The sequence below is a fragment of the Gymnoscopelus microlampas genome (genome assembly GCF_963454915.1).
Source record: "Gymnoscopelus microlampas genome assembly, chromosome: 22".
NCBI classification, from domain to species: domain Eukaryota; kingdom Metazoa; phylum Chordata; class Actinopteri; order Myctophiformes; family Myctophidae; genus Gymnoscopelus; species Gymnoscopelus microlampas.
Genome location: NC_139959.1, coordinates 7,021,473 through 7,047,752, shown reverse-complemented (window position 1 = coordinate 7,047,752; position 26,280 = coordinate 7,021,473). Strand labels below are relative to the sequence as shown.

The 26,280-nt window shown below is 42.6% G+C and overlaps 1 protein-coding gene across 1 annotated transcript in view; it reads right to left on the bottom strand.

Annotated features, from left to right (window-relative positions):
* Positions 1-26,280, bottom strand: part of LOC311038960 (phospholipid phosphatase-related protein type 5-like) — a gene marked incomplete at its 3' end in the record, with an annotated part of 127,915 nt that overhangs the window by 38,144 nt on the left and 63,491 nt on the right. Inside the window, exon 3 of the mRNA XM_084048591.1 lies at positions 5,381-5,631. Within this exon, the coding sequence (XP_083904717.1) occupies positions 5,381-5,631 (251 nt within the window). The remainder of the gene's footprint in view (positions 1-5,380; positions 5,632-26,280) is intronic.

Sequence of the window (26,280 nt, the reverse complement as noted above, 5' to 3'; positions counted from 1 at the left end):
TCTTGTCTAAAACAGTTACTTTTCAGGATTCAAATTTAAAAGCATCAACATTAGCAGATCTACAAGCTCAAAACGCGGTGCGCGCTTATGTGTGACAATGTACCATGATCAAGTACGGCAATGATTTACGAAAAAACACAAAAAGTTCAAATGTGGAGATAAGAGGTTTCTGCCCGACAACAACGATTTATGCTTCATTTAATGATGGCATAGTGGACCGAAAATAGCAGATCTATAAGATATCTGCTATCCGCTATTTGCGGTCTGCAATGTCGTTGAACAATGAAGCATAAACTAGGCATCAAGCAGAGCATCTATTAGCTTCAGAAGAAAATGGTTCAAATGGGGAAAGAAGTGGTTGGCTGCCCATTTTTCCACATAACTACAGACAGGCTGGGAGCGAGACAATTTTCAAATGATTTTTTATACATTTTGAACATTGTGAAATGGGACATTCTGCACAATGAGTACTTTTACTTATGGTACTTTAAGTATATTTTGATGCCGATACTTTTGTACTATTACTCAAGTAAATTTTGAATACGGGACTTGTACTTGTAACAAAGTATACTGCATCTGCATTGCAGTATTGATACTTTTACTTAAGTAAAACATGTGAGTGCTGCTTCCATCACTGCCAGATTGAAGTATCAATTATTTCTCAGTAATCACGCCAATTTCTGTACAAATATCTTAGGGGAGGGAGTGGGCAGATTTTCTCCCCTACTGCAGTGTTGGTGCATTTCCAAAAGCTCTTTTGGATCACTGGAAGCATCGGATGCAGAATTTATGTAAAGGTCTTATTTAGCTTTTCCTTATTTTTGCCAATCAGCAGCAGTCTCTATGTGAAATATGGGTCGTGGAGCGGATTACTTATTTATTTCACGGTTTCAGTTTGCATCCTCAAAGGAGACCCGTGGGACAGAGAGCAGATCATATAAGCCATTGGTTCTCAAAGTGGGGTCCGGGGACCCCCAGGGGTCCTTGGGGAGGCTCCAGGGTGGTCCCCGGCTGAATTGGTTAATAAAGCATTGAAATCATTTTAACTACTTTATCCATATTTTACATTTTGTCTATTAAAAAACAGCACATATAGAAGCTCACAGCTCGCAGCGCGAGCTTGTACATCTGCGATTTTGAAAATAATGAATTTGGGGACCCCCCTGGGGATCCCGACCCCAAGTTTGGGAACCACTGCTTTAAGCATATTTTGATGCAATACTTTTGTACTTTTACTCAAGTAAAATTTTGACTTATAGCCCAAAATGTATATATATTTTTTTATGTGCTAAGAGTGTCTGGGAGGTCGGGTCGGGTCCCTGTGCCTCCCTGCTTGGCATTCATTATCAAGGGTTGGTTTGGGGTAAGTCCCTGCGACATACAAGCGTCACGTCCAAGTGGTGTACATGTACATCAAGCTGCCTCACACTACAGAAACAGGAGATAGGCTCCTGCCCTATGGGCCTAGCGGCTCAGCAAGGCTTACTTAACCAGAAGAGAAGATTTGTGTCAACATTCTTCAAACACTTTCAAGATTTCCGAAAATATTTATATTCATTATTTTAAGTCTGGAACCATGCCATCCAAATTATGAACACCGAATCCCGATATTCTCTAAAAGTGTCAAAGACATCTTTTTTCTTTAGGCCGTTAATGCTAGTTGGTACATCTCACATTCGATCCAGACAGACAAATGGCAAACCAACACTTATCCAGAGCAGAGCCTCATACAATGGTGGAGCAATTACTGTCAACAAAACAAGAATCACTCCTAGGTTCACTTGTTGCTTTGTGTTTTGTGAGAGTGTGTGTGTGTGTGTGTGTGTGTGTGTGTGTGTGTGTGTGTGTGTGTGTGTGTGTGTGTGTGTGTGTGTGTGTGTGTGTGTGTGTGTGTGTGTGTGTGTGTGTGTGTGTGTGTGTGTGTGTGTGTGTGTGTGTGGATGTGTGTGTGTTTGTGTTTAGCCTCAACTCCCTCCTGTTGTGACTGAGTTTGTGTTGTCCTAGTCTTCTTTGTCTTGTCCTACAGTATGTTTCTCTCTTTTGTTCTCCTTCTTTTCTCTTATAACTCATAACACTTATGATGTGTTATTGACTATCACAAATATTATGCAAGGCATAATTGACGGCGAACCGGTCATTGTTGAGAAATAAACCCTGACAGGGTGATTAAATCCCGACGTGAAGCGGAGGGATTTATTCACCCTGAAGGGGTTTAATTCTAAACAATGACCGCCTCACCGTCAATTATCCCACTTATTACACAGCTAACTTAATAAATAAGTTAAACAACAAAACAAAGTATTTTATGCCAGGTGCGGCCGAAAACAACAGGAAGTGTTGATCAAATAGAATACATTTTTGCTTACTGCATTGTCTATTTCTCGCTTCAAATGTTTTCAAAAACATTCTTGAGAGCAATGTTTAGCTGTAAATGACATTGTGTGTTTGTTTACATGGCTGCCATGTTGGATTACAGCATAAAATCAAGCAGCGCAGCAGGTGCTCTGCCTCTGAGCCTCTGATTAGACAGAGGTCTGTTATTGAGCTCAGTGGTCATTATCCAGCATTAAACCAAGCTAGTTTATTAAAAACTCACAGACAAACTAGACATAGCTAATGTTCTGAACACTTTGTTTGATATTGTGAAAACGTCCATCCGTACATACATACATACTGTACATACATACGTAGTTGTTTCTGTCTTTTGTAAGTTTTCTACTCAGCACCTGCCTTCGTTGGGATTGGATAAGGGGCTGGGCAATTAAAGCTAGGGTAAGTGATATGTTATTGTTAAAATAGGTGTTAAATAGCTCTATATTCAGATAGTACTCATTGCTATGGAGTGTTTGTTCAGTAACAGGACTCTCCATGTCTCTCCAGCTTTTTTTTAGAAAACAGAAATGCATTTTCAGGTCGGGATGTCCAATCAGGAGAGATAACTCACACAAGATGCAGGATAAGCAAGTTAAATTGGAAGTGATGACACAAAGAAATGAGCAGACAAAATTGGAACTGATATACCATAAAATTGAAGCTGATAAATGGGTACACTCTCGACTCTCCTGATTGGCTGAAATGTGTCCACCCGCCTGAAAATGAAATGTATTTTTATAAAGAGCTGGAGAGACAGGGAGACTCCTGTTACTGAACAAACACTCTATAGAGTCTATAACAATGATTACTATCAGCTTTAACCTTTTTACAAAACACTTTTTGTTTTACCCTACCTTTATATCAAAATCGATTCTTATACCGATAACCAACTTATAACAGAATAATCGAGAAGCAAGGTTTTTATTAGCAAGCAATGTTTTTCTTATAACAAATGGACACGAACTAATTTGAATAGATTTTTTATAAAAGATAAATCGATTAACCCTATATTATACTTCATTGTACATATGGTGGCGTACAAAAATAGCAAATAGCCCATCTACAAGCTAATCGTTATCAAGGCAAAAGTTTGAAATAACCGTGATATTTATTTCAAGTCATATCGGCCAGCCCTAGTTTGGATGTGCGTGTTCTCCCTCATCTGAGGTTCAACAATATGCCTTGTTCGAGGATATGAGCGCGTTCCTCATTATGCACACAAACGTCCTCTCATTTAGTCTTGACATCGTCAAGCACCTTAACATACATTCCTTTTTTCAAGCAAGGACACAGTGACACATCCCATTTTCACCCAGTCTTTGATTCATTCACCAATGAATACATTTGTATTCATCTTTCTATTAATTCAGTCACACATCCATTACTGCGATCATTCATAAATGGTGTCCTTTCTTTTAAAGAAGGGGACAAATAATCAGTTAATTCACTCAGCCTTTCTTTCAAACGAGCACGCTTGCATTCCGGCTGTTTTACACAGAAAAGACAGAATGAAATGACACCATTATCTCCTCTCTCATCCACAAAGTATGCCATCCATGCGATCCATTATCCCATTCACACAATACAGTGGCAATTGATTGACTCCTATTTTATTATGCACTTTAGATACATAGAATGCTTCCCCTTAATTTATTATGCAGATTAGTTATATCATGCACTTTAATTTATGTGTCTCCTCTCCCCCCGCTCCTCTCCCCTTTCATGCTCCTATTCTCTATCTTTTAACTGCAATGATGGCTCTGCACAATCAAGAATTTCACCGATATTATGTGATGTGACAATGAAGATTTATTTGGTTTGATTTGATTTGACGGTTGGAGTCGCTAAACCTTAGCGTTTTGCACTTCTCTCTCTCAAAGTCTTTCGACTTTTTGGAATGGGTTAAAAGGGGATTGTGGTTAAAAGCCTGAACTAAGGTGGTGGTAAACAAAGGTATAAGGGAATTTCACGTTTTGTCTTACGACATAAAATATGTTAGTAAATACCCCACTTTTCCATTTTGTAAGCTTTTACGTGTCTTAAAAAAAACTGTGGCTAAATTAAACTAGCAGATCTTGACGGGGACATGACACGCCATCACACCGTGCATTTGTAGGGCGTGTTTCTTGTAACGATCAATCAATCGATTGTGTTCTGGCTTGGATCAATGGAACTAACATAGTATCCTACTATAATTCTAGTAACCTCTGTCCGTCTGCAGTGGTGAGTGAGTGAGTGAGTGAGTAGGTGAAGCTACCCGGTTCTCCTCAGTGGCTGGAGCAATTGCTCTGATTTTGCACACAGCCATTGACCATTACCATCTGAACTTAACTGTGAAGCCCGTTTTTCAATTTCACCAAATCTCAGCTTCTTATTAGCGTTTTTGTGTCAAACACTGTCGCCATGGTTACGGGCCTGCCCAGCTATGGGACGAACTGCCTCCCGGGTTGCCAGATCATGTGCGCATATCCCCCCACGGATGCGTCGACCGGGTATGGTCTAGTACTTATGATTCCCCGAACTACAGAAATACGTCATCCATATGGACCACTCTATAGCAAGTGGGGTCCGGGGACCCCCAGGGGTACTTGAGGGGGTTCCAGGGGGTCCCCAGCTAAATGATGGACAGGGACCAAATGGACCCTTATGGGTCTGTAACTCTGAGAGTGTACATATGGAACCAAATGGACCCTAACGGGTCCATTTGGTTCCATTTGTACACTCTCAGAGTTAAATTGACATAGATTTTACAATATAAATTGCTGTCCAAGTGATAGAAATGCCATTAAATGGGGGTCTGTAGCCCTAATGCATGTCAAACTGGGGGTCCTTGAAATTAAAATGGTTGAAAATCACTGCTAGAGCCGTAAAAAATCTTCTCTTATGGGGGTCCCTGGCATATCTTTTCAAATGGGGGTCCGCGGGCTAATAAGTGTCCATTTGGGGGTCCTTGGCATGAAAAAGTTTGAGAACCACTGCTCTATAGAAGAAGAGAAGCCGGACTTACGGCCAGGTAGAGCGCAGCGTAAACGCTGAGCCCCGCCTCTTTGGAGGGGAAGGTTTTGCGGGCGCGCAGGATGTCCTCCGGGTCGCCCGTGCACGCCTCCTGGTGGCTGATGTAGCGCACGGCCAGCTGGCAGCCCAGGGCGGTGTAGTTGGGCTTACACACCGTGAGGAAGTAGGGCGTCAGGTTCCCCGTCACCACCTGGCCCGCGTTGACGAAGATGTCCACCGTGAAGAGGCCGAAGGTGTACACTCCTGGCAGGGAGAGAGAAAGAGAGAACAATTCAACAACAACAACAACTGTTAATGCCTAACAAATCCACTGTCGTGCAGTTAACAACCCTAACGCACCTGTACTTAACCCATTCAAACAGGGAAAGCATCTGTGTAAAACATTTTTTTTAGCATTGGCTTCGTGCCACGCTATGAGCAGCTATGACCTGAAGCCAATTCTACAAATTGCCGTCAGGTCTTAATGGGTTGAATGCCATGACGCTGTACTGTGAGCACAGGTTTGGCCTGTGTAGACCTATTGGCGAGAATCTGGCAATACGATACATCACAATACATCACGTGTCAACGGAGTATATCATTGCTGTCTGGCAGTTAATGCCCTACTTCGTCATAAGCCCTACTAGAGTGTCACACAAAATAAAAGCCAATCTACAAGCTACAAGCCATTTACGACACATGACCAAGTACAGAACCAGCTCGGGTCAGGTGTACTAAGTGGATAAGGATGTTCCCTATGTCACACAACCACACCCGTGCACAGATTTGTAAATGGGTTCTAAAATGCGTACTGCACGGCGGCTGTCAGCTTTAATTTTCGTCGGACTAAAGGCCAGTCCAGACCAATGCAACGCAATGTGACGAAACCGTTGCAGAACGTTGCCGTGGTTTGAATCACCCTGTTGCAGCTCAGGTTAGGTTAGGCGGCTCACTTTGTCGCAAGTGATTCTGCTTGTTCAATCACAATCAAAACGTCTCAGAAGCTATCAAACGTTCAACCAATCCGAGTGTGTACAGCTCTCTCTGGAGAGACAGTGGCAGAAACAGCGGCAGAGCATTGGACTGAGGATCAAGAAGAACTGCTTATCAGCCTTTTGGAGGAATTACAATGTTTATATAACACCTAGTTTAAAGAGCTAATCCAACAAAGTCACCGAACAGAATTCTGCACGTTGTATAGCAGAGAAACTATCTCTCTTTCTCTCGCTCTCTCACAGACATGCGCACGCACACGCACACACACACACACACACACACACACACACACACACACACACACACACACACACACACGCTGCGTAGGTTTACCAGGTCAGGCAGGTTATTGTGGCCCCCTGGTGGTGCTATAATAGTCCATAACTAGGAGACAATAATAGGTTGAAGTGCTATGGAAACAGTAAACTATCTCTACTCCTCGCCTTGATGTGTCTGTAACTGAGTTTAGTTACTGAGTTCCCATCTGTTGCTGTTATCGCATAGGCTAATTGTCTCCGCCAGGCTGAAGGCGTGGCCGAGACTATGTTTTCGCCACTGTCCGTCCGTCCGTGTGTGTGTCCGTCCTCGTGTCCATCTGTCTGTGAACAGCTAATCTCCAACACAGTTGGACCGATCGGCGTCCACACACTGTGCACTCTGCACACACACGCCCTGGAGGCCAGAGCAGAACCTCTGCCCCAAGTTTTTCACATCGGCCTGTTATAGCGCCACCAGGATGCCGTTTTTTTCAACAACAAGATATTACTCCCACAGATTTTGTCCAAAAATCACGCAAATCAGTACACATTATCTCTATAGTCATGTGATCAAGACGGAACTGTCAGATATTTCATATTCCATCCTGATTGGCTAAGATTGGCTTAAGTATGCTAGTTTTGAACAAAATGCCTCAAATCATGAACGCAGCGTCCGATTGCCGTGAAACTTTGCACGCACATTCACACGAGGCCAAGGATGATATGCCACCCTACATTTTTCAAATCGGCCTTTATGGTGATGCCATAACAGGCAGATTCACGTTTTGGCCTATAACTCCTGAACCGTAGGTCATACAATAAAAAAAGTATTTCCCCTTTAATTTCTTGGATCACTACGCAACTGTCCAAATAAGCCCCGCCTATTTCAAACCTGTGACTGGATTCCAAACTTAGCTGGCCCACAATAAGGTACCTGGCCTGGCGGACACCTGTGCTCCGAGGAGCAAATCTTTCAACTTGTTACTGTGGAATCGGTAGCAGCTTGGCGCCTGGGTGTAGATTGTCAAGTTGCAAACCCCAGCTTTAGGATTCTGTTGCAAGTGGTTGTGTTGGTCTGGACTGGGCTTAAGACTCTGACTGGCACCCCGGCATAACAATAAGGTACTGTACCGCCACAACAACGGTCTGATTCCTTAGCGGTTCTCTTTAACGATTCCTATGTTTTACAAAATCTATATACTTTTGGCCCTCATTATCTTTTTTGATAACCACAAATTCAATCATCGCATACATATTATTGTGCATATATATTCGTGGTTCTCAAAGTGAGGTCCAGGGACCCTCTGGTTTACTTGGGGGTGTTCCAAATGGACCCTTACAGGTCTGTAGCTCTAAGAGTGTACAAAATGGAACCAAATGGACCCGTAACAGGTTCCATTTGTAAACTCTCTGAGTTATGGGGGTCCTTGAAATTACAAGGCTTGAGAACCACCATCATTGTAATTGTACAGCAGACGTGAAGTCCACATACCAGCTCTGACTGTGTAGATAAACCGGTTCCGGAAATGGTTCCAAATGTGACGGAACCAATTCCGGTTCCTCTATGGCCGGATCACAACCCTATTAGTGGAAACGTGATATCCAAATCGCTCGACACAGCCCGTAAAGCAAGACATCGCTGAGCGTTGGGAACAGCTTCCCTCGCACTGCGCTTGCCAACCCCTATATATAATATACAAACACACACACTCTTGGTAATGGGCCCCCAGACGCTGCCATCCATTCCCATGGCTCTTAAACTAACAGGGATGTGCTTTATGTCTCTGTGATTGCGAGGGCTTTAACGAAAATGATTGCTTTTCCCCTGTGAGGACCCAGCCTTCTGTCACGCTAAATCACCAAAACAGGCCTTCTGCCAGACACACACACACACACACACACACACACACACACACACACACACATACACATGCACATGCACGCGCAAACACACACATTTGCGCAAACACATTGGTATTACAATACTTCCGAGGACATATACATTTTAGGGCAGCAATTTTATTTTATGAATGCCATTTTACCTCTTTTTTTGGCCATTTTAATCCTAACTGTAAAGTCTGAGTTACAGTATACTCAGTTGTGCATCGGTGTTGCATACTGAAAATAGCAGATTCACAAGCTCACAACACATGCAATGCGTTGTGAGCTTGCAGAGCAGCAACGTTCAGTGTGGGACAACCGTGCACAACAACATAAATCAGGCATAACTGACCTTACTCTAACAGAGCAGCCACCTGGGAATTGGAAGGTTCTCGGTTCGATCCCCGGCACCGCCTGGGTTAGTGTCAAGCAAGACACTTGAACCTCCCGACATTCACACTATGTGTGAATGTAAAGTGCTATAGAAATGCATACTAGAAACTTTTCCTAAATGTAAACCTAAAATATTTAACAATAACATACTATATTCTTAAGGGGATATTTGGACCTCACACATCACACGCACGCACGCACGCACGCACGCACGCACGCACGCACGCACGCACGCACACACACACACACGCACACACGCACACACGCACACACGCACACACGCACACACACGCACACACACACGCACACGCACACACACACGCACACAGCAACAATGGGAGCTTTAGCAATCAGAGTTTGCAACTGTTCACGCTCATTCCAGGACTTTGAAGCCTGTTTAGCTGGCAGACATCCATGAAAACAGGCAGCTATACAGAGCGTGACTCATCTATCATCTCCCTCCGCTTCTCTCTCTTTTCTCTCGCTACATTTCACTTTAAATGCCACAGTCCAAGTCTTTGCCTTCTCTTGCTCTACGGTCACCCTCAGGACGATGACAGGCCCCCCTTCTCCTTTTTTAACAACCATCAAATAGATTTTGTCAAGTGCTGGCGTGACTCAGCGACCGAGACTTCGCCACAAGGGTTGGGAACGTGGTAAAATGGTAAATGGATGGCATTTATATAGCCTAGCGCAGGGGTCTTCAATGTTTTTCAGGCCAAGGACCCCCTAACTGAGAGAGATATGAAGCAGGGAAAATGTATGAACATTATGTAGCAGAAACAACTTTTTCATAGATTTCAGAGATAGCTTCGTAGACTTGTTTGACAGCACTGAGTGTATGTTGGAATCATATCAGGTTAATGTGTATTTTTCAAACATTTAACCACTTCAATACTTAGTAAACTTGACCTTTCACTCTGTACTTAGTCTGCTCTTTTTTCCCTCTACACCAAACCTCTTTGCCAAAAATAGCTGATCTACAAGCTTGGTGTGAGCTTGTAGATCGGCTATTTTTGGCTAAAGTTCTCTTCAGAATAGGGATGCTAGGGGTTCAAGTGGTTAATGTAAAAAAAAGTATCCTATCACGCAAAGATTTGGCGGCCCCCCTGTAGTAACTCTGAGGACCCCTTTGGAGACCCGGACCCCCTGTTGAAGACCCCTGGCCTACTGCCTATTCTAGCCTTTCTGACTACTCAAATGCACTTTAAAACACACGCACGCACGCACCCACAGTGTAACATTGTTACATGTCACACACGGTACACATTCACACACCAAACTGCTCATTAGGTGCACTTAGGGGTTCAGTGTCTTGCTCAAGAACACTTCAGCATGAGGCCACGAGGAGCCACAGAGTCCAAGAGGGCCTCCTGAGCCACTGCCATCCAAAGTGTTCTGACAACTGTCCCACTAGCACACAGCCTGGAATCCAGACAGATTTGCTCCATTCCATATACGTATGAAGATGTGGTTGAAAGTCAGTGAAGTGCTCCTTTAAGTGATCCCTTTCGACTTTGTCAAGTTTCAGTGTATGTTTGTGTGACTGTGTTTGTGTAAAAATGCGTGTGCGTGCCTGTGCATATAGAGAGTGAGGCAATGCACCTATTCTTTGATGAGATGCCAGCCCTTCTAACAGTGCAGTCTGATGCAACAGCTTCCCAGTCAACCTCAGTTATCACAGTACCTCAGACTGACTGCGCACCTGCACACACACACACACGCACACACACACACACACACACACACACACACACACACACACACACACACACACACACACACACACACACACACACACACACACACACACACACACACACACACACACACACACACACACACACACACACACACAGAAAGTGGAGTACACCGGCACATAAGCAATAACGCACAACTAATGCGCATATAAATCCAAATAACTGGTCGTATCATTGCTGAATGCATTTAGAACACATTAGAAAAGCTCGTTTTCATTTTCTCTGCGATTTCTTCACTAATGACTCAGATTCTCTCTTGCAGTGAAACCAAATCAATATTTAACACTCCACAATTATGAATGGACCTTTATCTGTATGAGTTGTTGTGTTCTTTTATTTTATTTTTTTCTTTAAAAAGTTACAGTAAAAAAGTATTGAAATAAAAATGTACTCAACATACCAAAAAGTACAGTGGTGTGGTCAAGTACATTACTTTTTTTTAAAGGTAATTTTGAGGTATTTTTACTTTACTGGAGTGTTTCCAATGTTTTACTTTTACTTCTACTCCACTACATCTCAGAGGCAAATATTGTACTTTTACTCCACTACAATTATTTGAAAACTTTAGTTACTAATTACTTTGCAGATATAAATAATTATGAAACATAGATTAACCAATTTAGCCGTATTTTATACCTAGACTATTTGAAAATAGCCGAGAAACATATATTAACCACTTTAGCCGACGCAACGCGTTGTGAGCTTGTAGATCTGCAATTTTCAAACATTTTAGTACTTTTACCTTTGGTACTTTAAGTACCTTTTTATACCAATACTTTTGTACTTTTACTCAAGTACATTTTTAATTCCGGACTTTTACTTGTAACAGAGTACTTTGATTTCAGTATTGATACTTTTACTTAAGTAAAACATTTGAACACTTTTTCCAACACTGCAAAAGTATACTCATTACGTATCTCTCTCCTCAGTCTCAGATGTTGTCAAGCATCTGCGAGGCTCAAGGGGCAAACCCACTTCGCTGGAATTGAAGCTCACTACTGGGTTCTCGTTCAGCCTGCTGTTCCCGTTAATGGCCCAGCAGATGTTGCTATTTCACCTTCGGTGGTTGCAATACATTATAATCTCAATAGAAGTCAATCAGGTTTTGGGCGAACTTTACACTTGGTTTTATTACCTTAGTAAACCCTCTCATAAACACTTTATTTTTTCAATCGCTAGTTTAAAGTCTTTTTTAAATCATCATGATATAAGATTTAGTAAATTATGGTCCCATTAATTTTTAAATTAATGCTAAAGTAGGGTATGTTTCTAGGGCTTCTACTAGTTCTACCGAGCGAAGACCCGCCCTCGCTTCGGTTGCAGCCAATAGCATTAATTTCCGGTTGCATTTCGGACCGGAAATAGAAAGATGGCGGATTTCAAATCGCGGAAAATAGGCTTAATTTACGGTCTATAGAAACCAATGCCGTAACGTTGTCCATATTCTTTTACGGCCTATGGCGAGGCTACAATTGCCCCTCACATAGCATTCCCTCTCGTCTTCTCTAAGAACTTTTCGATTCTGTTGGATCAAGTGTTTTATTATTGATCAATACCTGCCTCAGCTCAGGATGGGTCCCAGCTGATTTTAACCCATTAAAACCGGGAAAGCATCTGTATCATTTTTGATTCTAGCCACTTGAACCATTATTTTATACTTTGGCTATTCAAAAATAGCAGATATACAAGCTCATAGCGCGTCACTTCGTGAGCCTGTAGATCTGCTATTTTTGAGAAATCGTGAAAATGTTTACAAAATACATAATTTTGGGGGTCCTTGACATGAAAAAATTTGAGCAGCACTCTGCACTTTTTCAAAAAAATGCATTTAGAAAACATTTTTAGAATCGGCCTCGGGTCTTAATGAGTTAAACATGCTGTGGTGCAGCCTTTATAACCACTTAACGTTTACGTATGCGTTGTTGAGTGGATTCCCTCAGGACACTATACTCGAGACTTTTGCGTTTTCGCTCTACATTCAATATCTTGGCTGAACGTAGCCGGTCGAGAAGCTCACAACTAGTTGCGGTTGTCGATCTGCTATATTCTGCATGCTTAAGTTTTCCCAGAGGAATACGGATGCTGGGGTTTAAGTGGTTAAACATGATGTGAGGCCCGGACTGCTGACCTAGCGGTCCGGGCACCTAATCCCGATCCAGACGACCGTTGCTGTGTGTCACTCCCCGTCTCTCTCTATCCCCATTTCCTGTCTATCTGCTGCATACTATCAATAAAGGCAGAAAAAGCCACACAAAAAAACATGATGTGGTGCAGCCTTTAATCAAAACGAAAGAATGTGCTCCTTCCATTCTCTCCAATATTAGTCCCATCTCTCAGCTATACCATTTATGTCTAATGCCCGAGAGAGAAAGAGCAGTTTAATGTTCAACCACAGTCCTCTTTAACAAATCATGGTATTCATGACAAGTTTCAGTCTGGCTTCAAACCGAACTATGCTACTGAAACAACTCTACTGCGAGTTTTATGTTTTATTAACTATCATTTCTACTGCAAATGTGTGTAGCTCTGCTGTTCTTCCGACACTGTGGCTCATAGAATCCTGTTCTCATGACTTTAACAGTGTGTAGGCATTACAGGTACCGCCATATATTGGTACTGTACCAGTCATACCAGACAGACAGGGGTTTCTCTGTGCAGTTAGGGGATTTGTTTTCCTTTTATCTGCGGGGTTCCTCAAAGCTCTTCTGTTTTATTGTAGGCCTATACTAAAAACGAATGCTGTTTGGGTGTTTGGCCCCTTCCTACTTGAAGCTTATTTGTGGAAGAACAGGACACTTACGATACTGTTATTGACTATTAGAAATATGTTATTTTGTTCTAGTTCTAAATGTCCACAGGTTGACAAACTAGACATATGTTCTGGACACTGTATTTTATATTGTGTAAAAAATATTTGAGGCCGATTCTACAAATGCCTTCTAAATCAGAAGGCATTTGCAGCGCGTGCGGTACAAAGTGACGCACTGAAAATAAGAAGAATAAAACCCACATGTGTCACTCTATAAACATGAGCCAGCATGTACTACTATCAGGCTATAATGGAAAAATAAAATGATAAAACATTATTCCAGATCCTCTTTACTGCCGGAGCTTTTCTGGGTCAAACAAAAAACAAGAATGCTGCAGAATCTTTCTATGCACATGTTTGAAGAAGCTCGAAAATGAAGGCAGTTTAATTGTGTGCACACAATATCCAGTATAAATGATTTCCTCTGTTTATGAGAGCATCTTCAAGAGGGTTCCTAACCAGCGCGCCTGAGCGCTTTGAACCTTGAAACCCGGCACGCAACAACTCCACCACCACATGTTCTTTCTCCGGAGGGGAGCCTTTCATCTATTAATAAAGCATTTTCTTTGCTCATTGCTGCTCTCTGGGTTTTGACACTAACGGAGGGATTTGCGGTCAAACTATAGCGAGACTCTGTCTGATCAGCTTGGAGGAGGAGAGGACCAGAGAGCTAACAGAGCAGAATGATGCGCTAACAAGCGACCTCTCTCTATATTTAATCTTTCCCCCATGAGTCATTATGTAAAAGTGTATGCTGACCGGGTCGGGTCTGCACCCGGGTAGACAGTCATGTAACCTATTCACCTTATTCCTGGCCCTTCTCCAGGGTGGCGCCGTTGCCCTTTGCTGCTGCTTCATTCGATATCTGGTCACTTCCTACCTAGCAGTCTGCAGGTGTAATGCAGGTAATCAGTGTGTTTTCAGATTTTGCAAGAGAAACAAGCGGCCACGTCTATGAAAACAAGCCCAAAAGAAGCAACTAGGATATTTGAAAATAGCAGATCTACAAGCTCACAGCGCGTCACACCACGATACTCTGTGAGCTTGTAGATCTGCTATTTACCAAAAATGTTGGGGGGAAAAAGTTTTTTTAAACATGTATCAACACAAATCTGGTATGGGGGTCCCTGGCACACAATATTTTCAGATGGGGGTCAGTGGATAAATACATATTAATCTGGGGGTCCTTGACATGGAAAAATGTGGGAACCACTGGTTTAAACAACATTAGGAAGCAAGTATGTTAAAAACCCATTTGTTTCGTATCAGGACTTTGTCTCATGAAGTTTTACCGTACGTAACTTGTTTTAACTTTATTATATTGTGGTTGATTGTGCAGCACCTTGTAACTATGTTTTGAAAGGTGCTTTATAAGTACTTACGCATGCACGTACACACGCACACACACACACACACACACACAAACACAGAGAACGTGGGCTCAGCCGTGCAGAGAAAACCCCCCTCCTTCCAGCTCGCTATTGTGCGGCATCGCAGGTCAGAGACACAGCAGCAGCAGCAGCACATCCGCGGTACAGCACGCCCCCACACAGTGCATGACAGATCTACAGTAACACTCAGACATAAATAAACATGAGGTGCCACGGCCCGCGCGGCGAGGCATGCTTCATCTACCACACCATGTCCAGCGTCCAACGTTTTCAGGCCAAGGACCCCCTAGCTGAGAGAGAGACGAAGCAGGGACCCCTTACTCTATATTGTTTAAAATTGTGTTTCAGATTAAACCTTTTTTATTTCATTTGGTCTGCTCTTTTTTCCCTCTACACCTATACCTCTTTGCCAAAAATAGCCGATCTACAAGCTCACACGCGAGGCGTTGTGAGCTTGTAGATCGGCTATTTTTGGCTAAAGTTCTCCTCAGAAAAGGGATGTTAGGGTTCAAGTGGTTAATGTTAGGTAAAAAAATAAATAAAAAATAAATAAACATTTGGAAAAAAAACAAAAACATTTTGGAAATAATTTGAAAATAATTTGAAAATAATTTGAAAATAATAGTAAAAACAAAAAAACAAAAAAATCTTATCACACAAAGATTTGGCGGACCCCCTGTAGTAACTTTGAGGACCCCCTAGGGGTCCCGGACCCCCTGTTGAAGACCCCTGATCTACTGTACCACACCATGTCTCTCCAGCCCCCCCCCCTGCTTCATCTATCACGTCATGTCTCTCCAGCAGTGTCGTAATTTGCATAGGCTTGTTGTTGGGTTATGTGAACCCATAAATGGGACTTCAACCGCAAGGGGCCCCTCCAGGAGGAGATTCATTATTAATCAATTTAAGTTCATTAATTTATGTTTTTAATAAATTAAATAGCCGCCCATATTACATATACAGTAAATGCATCTGCTATTATATATAATATAAATATATATATACTAGAGGGTCGGGGCGCTGCGCGCCCCTCCCCCCTAGCCGCTGCGCGGTGCTTTGTGTTTGTTGGTCTCTATAATATATAAAGCCATAATAGGAGATGTTCCCAATGGAGCTATGCCCAAATATGGAGTGTGTTGTCTGACCTCACTTGAGTCTCGTTGGGCGGTTATATAAAGCCATAATAGGAGATGTTCCCAATGGAGCTATGCCCAAATATGGAGTGTGTTGTCTGACCTCACTTGGGTCTCGTTGGGCGGTGGTTCGCGATGACGCTAAGGAACAACATGGCCGACTGTAATGTTGTGAGTTTGTGTTAATTATGCTGCGAGGGGGCAGATGTGTGCTGAGCAGTATGAAGTGGCCTACAGACTGCGCGTAGTAATTCTGCACGTTGTGGCGTGTCTTGTTAGTGACATTGATATGTTGTTTTTGTGTTTAGTCCCACACAGTGGCAGGTTTTTTTGGGGGGTTTTGGGTTTAGAAATGTATATATAGATATTTTTTTAAATTTCCAATGTATTATGTATAGGATTATATCCCCGTAATATTCATATTATTTCCGCAAATCCGCATCGACGAGAAGCACATTCAGGCTGCCATACTCTAACTGAAAGCAACAGTGATTTCATTCACCTAGTTTACAAGTCGAAAATGGGGAAACAAATGTAATCAGGAGCTCAAAAACATAATGAGAGGGATACAAGAGCTAGCCGTGCAACAGCTGCAAAGTGTGCATATTTTAAAAAACAGTGAAACCGACCAAGGAAAAAGAAGCAGAAAGTGATTAGGCTGGCGATTGCGTAAGAGCGCCACAATCCGTCAAATCCGTCATAAAAAAAAAAAAAACATGGGAAAAACATGTTCAGAACCCAAGATATGATGATTTGAAGATTTGCTGCTCCATCCACTCCTTGTTTAACCTATAACTTAAAAAGGCTGTATCTCGCTTCCTAAGCACTTTTTTTTTACAATGAATTTTGGCTGTGGCACTCAGAGCCAAAATTCCATAAACATGAATAAATAAGCTTGGCACTGAATGAGTTAAGAGCCGCGACTCAGTTCAAAGTAGCGGACCACATCCAAAGATTGTGAATAAACCAACAACCTCCTGTTGCTCCCAAGTTGGGGTGGTTTGAAAAATATCGTAAATATTTTGGAAAATGTTGAATAATTTAGATTTTTTTTTTACATAAGTCTTCTCTTCTGGGAGTCCCTGGACTCCCTGGTACAAAACTTTTTCAGATGGGGGTCTGTGGCCAAATATATTCAAATTCAGGGGTCCTTGGCATGAGTCTCAAAGTTTGTAGCCTCGGAAACCCAGCCTTTTTTTTTTGTTTCAAAAGAAAAAAAGGCTGGGCGAACCATGCAGGAACGATGGTCTTAGGACCTTGTTATCTCCTAACCAATCAGAGTGCAGAGTCAGCGTGCTCCGTGCACAGGCCGGGGGGAGGGGAGGGGAGGCGGGGACAAAGATTGGTGAAGCAATAGGAAGCGGCGCAGGAATCCAGCGCCTGGGTTTGGATCCGCCCTTCAAGACCATCGATTGGGCTCGCTCTTTCAGTCTACAAAGTTTGAGACCCACTGCGTAGGAGGCTCGGTGCTGTGCTAGATGTCCCATCGCCCAATCATGGTCCAGCCGCAGTTCCGTTCTGTCCATTGGACCGTGGCAGTGTGCTGTGACAAGGTGCTCCACAGCCGCAACCATTTATAGACATGTCATCGCTGTCGAGCAGAAACTTTGTATCTCCATATTTTCATTTTAAATGATGTATTATAATAAATAATGTTATACTTCAAAAGTAGCAAAACATAGCCGATCTACAAGCTCACAACCTCAAAAATGTTCTTAACCCATTACTAAGACCTAGAACTGTGTCATTTTTAGATTTGAGCTAAAAAGCATTATTTTTACACTTTGGGCTATTCAAAAATAGCAGATCTACAAGCTCATAGCACGGCACCGAGTGCTGCGCTACGAGCTTTTAGATCTGCTATTTTTGAAAAATCGTGAAAATGTGTGCAAATCTTTGAATATATATATTTTTAAAGCGAACATTTTTAATTCAAATCTTTGCTTCTGGGGGTCCCTGGAACAAAATATTTTGATGAGGGGTCCGCGGCCAAATACATATACTTTTGGGGGTCCTTGACATGAAAAAGATTGAGCAACACTGATATAGATATAGAAACATAAGTTTTTCAGAATACTGTTGAGATTTAGTTTAGGAGACATGTAGAACCGGCTTCAGGTCGGGTTAATTTAGTGACATGCCATAAATACGATAGAGAGTATGCACATGCATCACTTTTCCACCGGGACACGCCCCCCCTCAGCTAGACTGAGTGGCAAAACATTGAGCAGCATGGAGTGCTGGGGTTTGGAAGCGCTCGTTGGAAATCACTCAGCGGTTCTGCGTACCACCTGTTTTGAAATTGCACATAATGCAGGAGGCAGCAGGACGTTGCGTTATTAAAAAACGAGAGCTTCCAAACTCCAACACTTAGAAAAAGAATCACCTGCACAGAATATATTGACAGGAAGTAGCTCATAACATGTCTATTATTAGGATTTTTATCAAATAAAAAATGTGCAGATAGAAAGAGGATAATTCAAGCTTTCCGTACAGCTGCAATGTTGCTGAGTTTAACGTTGTTTAATACAATCAGATAGTACTTTTCTGTTTGGATGTATGGGCTGTCAAGGCCAGAAAGATGTTTTTTTTGCCACTCAGTAGGCGTTCCCGCATAACTTCCGGGTACGATGATGTCACGCGCATAGACTCAATAGCGATGCCAGGTCGAAAGCAGTAAAGTGGCGGTCTGCAGGTTTTATCAATATTTAACCAATGCAAAGTATGCTTATGACTTAACAATAATTACATTGGATCCATTGTAGTAGGCCTACAGGTTCTTTTTTTCCCGTGAGAAGAAACGGTTTTGGGCGTAAAAGGTTTACACCCGACACCGACGATATGTTAATTAATGCCTCTGAGTGCCCATAATGTGTGCTCTTAAGGCACACAGGCAGGGCAGAGCCATTAGTATTGTGTGCGCCTCAGCGAGCAGTCATGGGGGTAGGGGCTGTTTATGGCTTCTCTTAAAGTGACTGCCGTTCCAGTTGGTCTCAGTAAGAACTCCATCTCTCAGATTAAAAGGCTGATACAATGGTGAAACACAAGAGCCTGCCAGCAAACACTGTCTTGCCCTTTTAGAACATTTGATCACTTCTCACTACAATATAGGACATATAGATCTTTAAAGAACACGACCACACTCATGAAAAAAACACAGAGGGTGCAACACATAGACACATTGCCTAACGGAAACAGCGACTCTCTGTCTGAATCATCGAAAGCCAAGGAGTACAAGTTAGTTGTCTTTAGTTGTTAGTTAGTTGTTAGTTGTTACTTGTAAGCTTGCGAGACGTGAGACGCTCTAACATGGGGTGGAAGATCATACAGTACCACAGTTTGGGCACAACAGCGGAAAAGTATCTGTCTCCCCTGGCCTTCAGCCTTGTTTGTGGGACAAGAAGAAATGACTGGTCAGCAGACCTCAAGACCCTTGTAAAGTTATTGGGAGGTAGAATCTCTGATATGTACATTGGTGCCAACCCATTTAGAGACTTAAAAACAAACATTAACATCTTAAACTGAATCCTGTAACGAACAGGACCCGTTACCTGTGATTATCTCAAAATCCAATCCAAGACCGACCCACCTGTTAAATAATAATAAACCTTATTTGTATAGCACCTTTCATGACATGAAATGCAGCTCAAAGTGCTTTACAGAGCAAGAATAAAGCACAAGTGCTTACGGAAAAAGTACAAACAATTAACAATAAAGAAAAGCAAAAACATAAAACAACTTAAAACACATAGCAAAAAAAGACATGAATGACAGCACAGAGATTTAAGGGGCGGTTTGGAACATACCTAGACAGGCAGTCATAGAGGTATGAAGGTGCCAGACCATTGAGAGCTTTATAAACAAGTAAAAGCATTTTGATATCAATCCTAAAAACAACCGGGAGCGTAGCCTATGAAGTGAAGCTAAAACTGGAGTAATAATGTCCTCACATCTTAGTTTTAGTTACAACTCTTTGCTGCCACATTTTGAACAAGCTGTAATCTGTCGGTTGTTTTCTTTGGCAGGCCAGAAAAAGTGCATTGCAGTTATCAAGCCGAGAGAAAACAAAAGCGTGGATCAACGTTTTTTGCATCGCCCAGTGACAGATAGGCTCTAATTTGCGCAATATTTCTAAGATGAAAGAAGGCAATCTTGGCAACATGATTAATGTGTGTATTAAATTTAAATTCAGAATCAATAATAACCCCCAGGTTCTTTACTGTAGTGTAACTTTCTACAGTCAGTGTACTGAGTCTACTTATTATTGATTCTCTCTGCTCACTAGAACCAATTATGAGCAATGGACCCGTTGCCCGCCCCGTTACCTGTGATTACATACAGTATATCCCAACCCCAGTCTGACTTTGAAAGTGCTTTATTTTAACTTGCCTTGCATTTGAACACAAGATACATTCTGCTGCAGTGCCTCGTGTTATGGCAGAAACTAATTACAATTAGTAATTAGTTTCTACACTTTCTATGTAGCTGGCTATTGAGTACTGACAAGTTGTTAACGTTAGCAGATTTGCGATGTGACGCGTTGTGAGCTTGTAGATCAGCTATTTTCAAATAGCCTAGGTATAAAATAGTGCTAAAGTGGTTAATGTATGTTTTATAATGTAATAATATATATCTGCAAAGTAACTAGTAACTCAAGTTTTCAAATAATTGTAGTTTGCCTCTGAGATGTAGTGGAGTAGAAGTAAAAGTATGGACAATTGGAAATACTCCAGAGTAAAAGTACCTCAAAATTGTACTTAAGTACAGTACTTGAGTAAATGTACTTAGTTACTTTACACCACTGCTAGTTTGGACATGGTCATTGTAGGTAAACATTAAAAAAAAAAGATAATCCATTATTGTTTCAAAATAGCAAAAATAGCTCATGTACTGTACAAGCTCACAACATGTCGCATCGCAGTGTATGTGTATGTAATTTACTCTGAATGTGCAAATGTGTGTGCTTGTGTCCATTAGCCTCATACTATGGGAAATGGCTCTGACTTTTGTAAGTGGTCCCTGGGGGTGGGGGGGGGGGGGGGGTTGTGGAGCTCAGTGACATTCTCCCATTCTCCCCAGAGTCTAAAAAACCCATTAGTGCAGAGCCCTTTGAGACTCTGAGTACACACGGCCCTTTGATTATGTGACATCTAACATCCCTCAGGTGTAGAACAAACAAAATCATAATAAAAGCACTAGAACACTGTGTTCCTCGGAGTGCAGGTCTCCACCAGACCAGGTTGCCTACCCAGGGCCCGTAAACTGTGGCAGTCATTATAGCTAATCCGAATGGAATCTGAAAAATCGGACTGATACTGAACATCTTGATCACCACATGACTCCAGAGATACCACATTCTGTGAGTTTTGGACAGAATTTGGACACACAACACCTTTCCGGTCCAAATCTGCTGCTGAGCTAATCAAATTTAGCGATGAGAAACTGACCCGGGAACAGGAAAAGTGCAAAAGGGAACTAGAGTTACGCACAGAGCCTATACACAGCTAATTTAATTCATCAAAAACTCATGCCTCCGGTTGTAATAGAGGTCCAGTGAGTAAGCCTACTGTATATATTAACTCTTTGCCTGCCATGGACATGTTAACGCGTCAAATTCTGCCAAGGCTTTCCCTGCCAACTACGAGTTTTTGTTTTCAGTGGTTTTCCACTAGATGTCGCTGTTACCTATCCTATGGATGATGCTTTCACTGAGTTCCCAGAAGTTTTCGCCAGCTCTCGGCGAGGAACTTCTGGGCCAGAGCCCTGGTATTTGTGGGCGGGATATAACTTACGCTCAGAATCTGAGCAGACACGCCTCTTACCGGTCTGAGAGCTGTGCAACTCGTCTAAAAAGTCCGACAAAAGGCAAACAGCAGTAAACAACAATGGCGGCCGCACTTTCTCAAGGGGAAATTGCTTCCCGTCGATCCTATTTAGATGCAACACCCACTGCATGTGGATCCCGCCCCCTTTTCTTCATTGGCTGTTGATTTGAATCACAACACAGTGGCCGCGCACCTGCTGTCCAAGCTCCGACTCAATGCCTCCCAGACTAGATGAGACAGACCCGGAAATTACGTCACTTAAAAAAATGAAAGCTTGTTTACTTCCTGATTATTTCCTGCAGTGAAATGGCCATATCTCTGCTAGATCTCCGTTCCTCCTGCTTTACGGCAAAACAAGCCTCATTTTTCCTCATGCCTCATGGTGAAAGTGGTTCACTATTACACCATTGATCTGGCAGTCAAAAAGTTAAACATTCAAATGGAATGCTCAAAAGGGTCAAAAGCAGAGGAGGATTCAAACTGAGTATCCCCAGAATCTGGGCCAATAGATCATTTGTGATTTTAATAGTTTGTTTGCATGTGCTGTACCACGATTCAAATTCATAGCAGAGATCAACTGAGTGGATGCAATATTTTCAAAACATGTGGATAAAAAATGGAACGCAATTGGTCTAAAATAATAGAAAACCAGGGAATCCAGTCTCGGCTTCTTCAGTAGTGGTGGAAACCAGGCAATTTTCTATAAGGCTGGGAGGAAACAAGCCAGTGGACAGAGAGACATGGATAATGGACCAAATATATGGGCCAGCGGTAGTCTGCATTCTGCAATATACAGTGCATGCTTCAAGAATCTGGTGGGGATAATATCCAGTGGGAAGGAAGTGGATTTCATATGAGAAATGGTTTCCCCCAGGCAGAGGTGGAACATAACTTTTTCAGGAGTTTTACTATTTGATTTTTCAATACTTCTTTTCAATACTTCTACTATACTACAGAAAATCGATAGAGAAATATTGCACTTTTTATTCCACTACAATTATATTTGACAACTGTAGTTACAAATTACTTTGCAGATTTTGATTATTATTATTACAAAAACATTTTTGATACAGGACTTTAGCTAGTTAAAAGAGTACTTCTATATTGTGGTATTGCTACTTTTACTCAAGTAAGAAATCTGAGTGCTTCTCCCACCACTGCCTCCAGGGTTGCCATAGAAATCTGCTCAAAATGAGTTTACAGAGCCGTGGGCAAAGGTCAAACACCAAGGTATCTGGGGTCAAACACTGAGGTCTCTGGGCCAAACACCAAGGTCTCTGTGTTCAGGAGAGATCTGCAGCACAACTATTTTATTTATAACTGTGTGTGTGTGTCTCTGTGAGGGTGAAGAAGGGCATTGCTGAAAAAGGACATTTGTGGTCAGCAATCTCTTCACACATTTTAGAGGATGACTCTAGTGCAGCAATTCCCAACTTGTGGAACGCGAGGGTTATGCAAGTGGGCCCCAAATAATTGGCAAAGCATTAAGATTGTATTAGCCTCTGTCTCGGTATCTTTCATTGAGATACCATAAATAGGAACTTGAAGTTTACAACGTTGCTTCCATTGATCCAAGCCGGAACACGATCGATTCATCGATCACTAAAATAAAAAGGCTCTGAGAATGCATACAAGTGGGCCCTTATCCAGAGAGGGTTGGGAGCCGTTGCTTTAGTGCAGTGGTTTATAAACTTTTCTTATTTGACAATTTGGCCAACAAGTTTTTATAGTATAGTTTATTAGTTTGTTCATTACCGTTGATGCAGTAATGGACAAAAGTAATTAATGTGCAGATAACCTGTTTAAACTGATACTGTATATTGGTTTGTGTTTGTTTACGGTTGAGTGAAAACAAACTATGTTGCACATTAAAGTCCTCTAGGGGCCTCCAAATATCCTCTGGGGAACCCCTGGGGGTCCCGACCCACAGGTTGAGAACCACTGCTCTAGTGGCTGAATAAGTGGTGGGCTGATGACAGAGTCAGTGGGCCTGTAACAGCTCCCTGGGGTTGAGACACTGAGAAGCAATTACATTGAATAAGTAAGAACTTGTGGCGTCCTTATCAGCATACTGATAAGCAGTTACTGCAGAGCAGCGGTTCTGAAACTATGGGTCGCGACCCAAAGTGGGGTCACTGGAAGGTGCTGGAAGGTGCTGTTGGGGTCGCATTGGCAACCAAAAAAGACAAGACATTTTTTTGTATAAATATAATCTGAATATAATTGTCTCTCATCATCATCATCATATTGAATTATTCACTCTGTTCATCTTCACATGAGAACTGGCACTCTCATCAAGACAAGTTGTCTGGTGTCCATTGTTGTGTGAAAAAGGATTTATTAGTGCCTGCATATACTGCATTTACGCATTTTGATGTTTGATAGAATAAATTATGTTGCACAGGCTTTGATTTTGACATTGATATTCCAGTGTGTGATCTTGGGGCCTGGCACAGAAGTGTCTTTGTAAGATGAGTGGAGACAGGCTGGCATGTTGAAAGTATTTCCATGTTCTTATGAATGAAAGGGTTTTGTTTGTTGTTTATGTTCGAGTATCACCCGCCCCTTATCAGCCGGGTGATAAGGGGCGGGCACAGGCTCTTATGGTGTGTTTGTTCTGCCATGAATCATTAGTTGAGAGGTAGATCAGTCACTATAGGGCATCGCAGTTGCGGCCACTTCCGGGTTCCACTGCAAAATACTCAATGCATTTTTCCCATTGACTTTTCCAAAATCACACCCTGTGTGAAGGAAGCGGTGCCTTTGGGGCGGGGCGTAACTAATTTCAGTTCGTCCCTATTGGTGGTCTGAGTCCACTTAGCAAATTTGAACTTGGTAGCATGCTGCAAACTGGAATAATGGCAGTATAAAGCCCAGCCAATGGGCAGACAGAGGGGGCGGGGCTGAAGTAATTACAGTTTGTCCCTATTGGTGGTTTTAGTCCATGCACACAATTTGTACTCCGTAGCAAGCTGCGAACGTGAGTTATGGCTGTTTAAAGGCCAGCCAATGGGAAGACAGAGGGGGCGGGGCTTCAGCAATTCATGCTGGTCCCTATTGGTGGTCTAAGTCCACATACCAAATTTGGACTTGGTGGCATGCTGCAAACTGGAGTTATAGCTGTTTATCATCCCGTGCTCAAACGGGCGGACGGACATAACATACGCTGGGGGTCCCTGGGCCCCGCTTTCATAACTTCAGCAATTCATGCGCGTCCCTATTGGTGGTCTAAGTCCACATACCAAAGGTGGACTTGGTGGCATGCTGCAAACTGGAGTTATAGCTGTTGACAATCCCGTGCTCATCTCGGGCTCAAACGGGCGGACGGACATAACATGTGCTGGGGGTCCCTGGACCCTGCTTGGATAACTTCAGTAATTCATGCGGGTCCCTATTGGTGGTCTAAGTCCACATACGGAAGTAGGACTTGGTGGCATGCTGCAAAGTGGAGTTATAGCTGTTTAGAATCCCGTGCTCATCCCGTGCTCAAACGGGCGGACGGACATAACATACGGGGGGGGGGGGGTCCCTGGAGCCCGCTTTGATAACTTCAGCAATTCATGCTCGTCCCTATTGGTGGTCTAAGTCCACATATCAAATTAGGACTTGGTGGCATGCTGCGAAGTTATAGCTGTTTGAAGTCCCGTGCTCTAAACCAAGGGGCAAGGCTTGGATATTTACGATGAGGCCAACACGGAAGCTTATGAATGGCCAGAGTGGCGCTGTTTTAGCCTGCGCCGACCTGAAGTGTCAGAAAGAATTTATTTTAGCGCAAGTGAATGGGTTTTTGACAAACTTTAGACTAGATTTTCTTACCGTAATAAAAATTGTCATAAATTCTATATGCTTCCAGTTGCTAGTTTAAAGTCTCCTTTCAATCATCATGATATGCGTTTTGCTAAATTATGGTCCCATTTATTCTAAAATTGACGATAAAGTAGGCTATGCTCCAGGAGGGGCGGGATGATTTGATTGACAACCTACACAACCAATAGCATTCATTCCCCGCCCCCGCTCTTGATTGACAAGCTACCCAACCAATAGCATTTTTGGGGGTGTTTTCCGGTTCGCTGGTCACGTGTCTGGTCTCAACCAATAGCGTTTGAGTTCCGGACGTGGCCAACTGTATATATTAACGATGGAGGAATGCATGTTCCTGAACTATCGGCTTCATTTTCGTTCTGTAGAAAGCAGGGGAGTGGCATTGTCCATTCTTTTTTACAGTCTATGCTCTAAACGGGCGAGCGGACATAACATACGCTGGGGGTCCCTGGACCCCTCTTTGATAAGCAGTGGCACGTGTGGCCAAAGAGAGGAGAGATGGCATAGGCAATGTCCAAGTCCGTGTGTGTGTGTGTGTGTGTGTGTGTGTGTGTGTGTGTGTGTGTGTGTGTGCGTGTGTTTGTATGTGTTGCTTGTGTGCCGTGCGCATCCCAAGCTCAAACGTACATACGGACAAAGTCAAGTG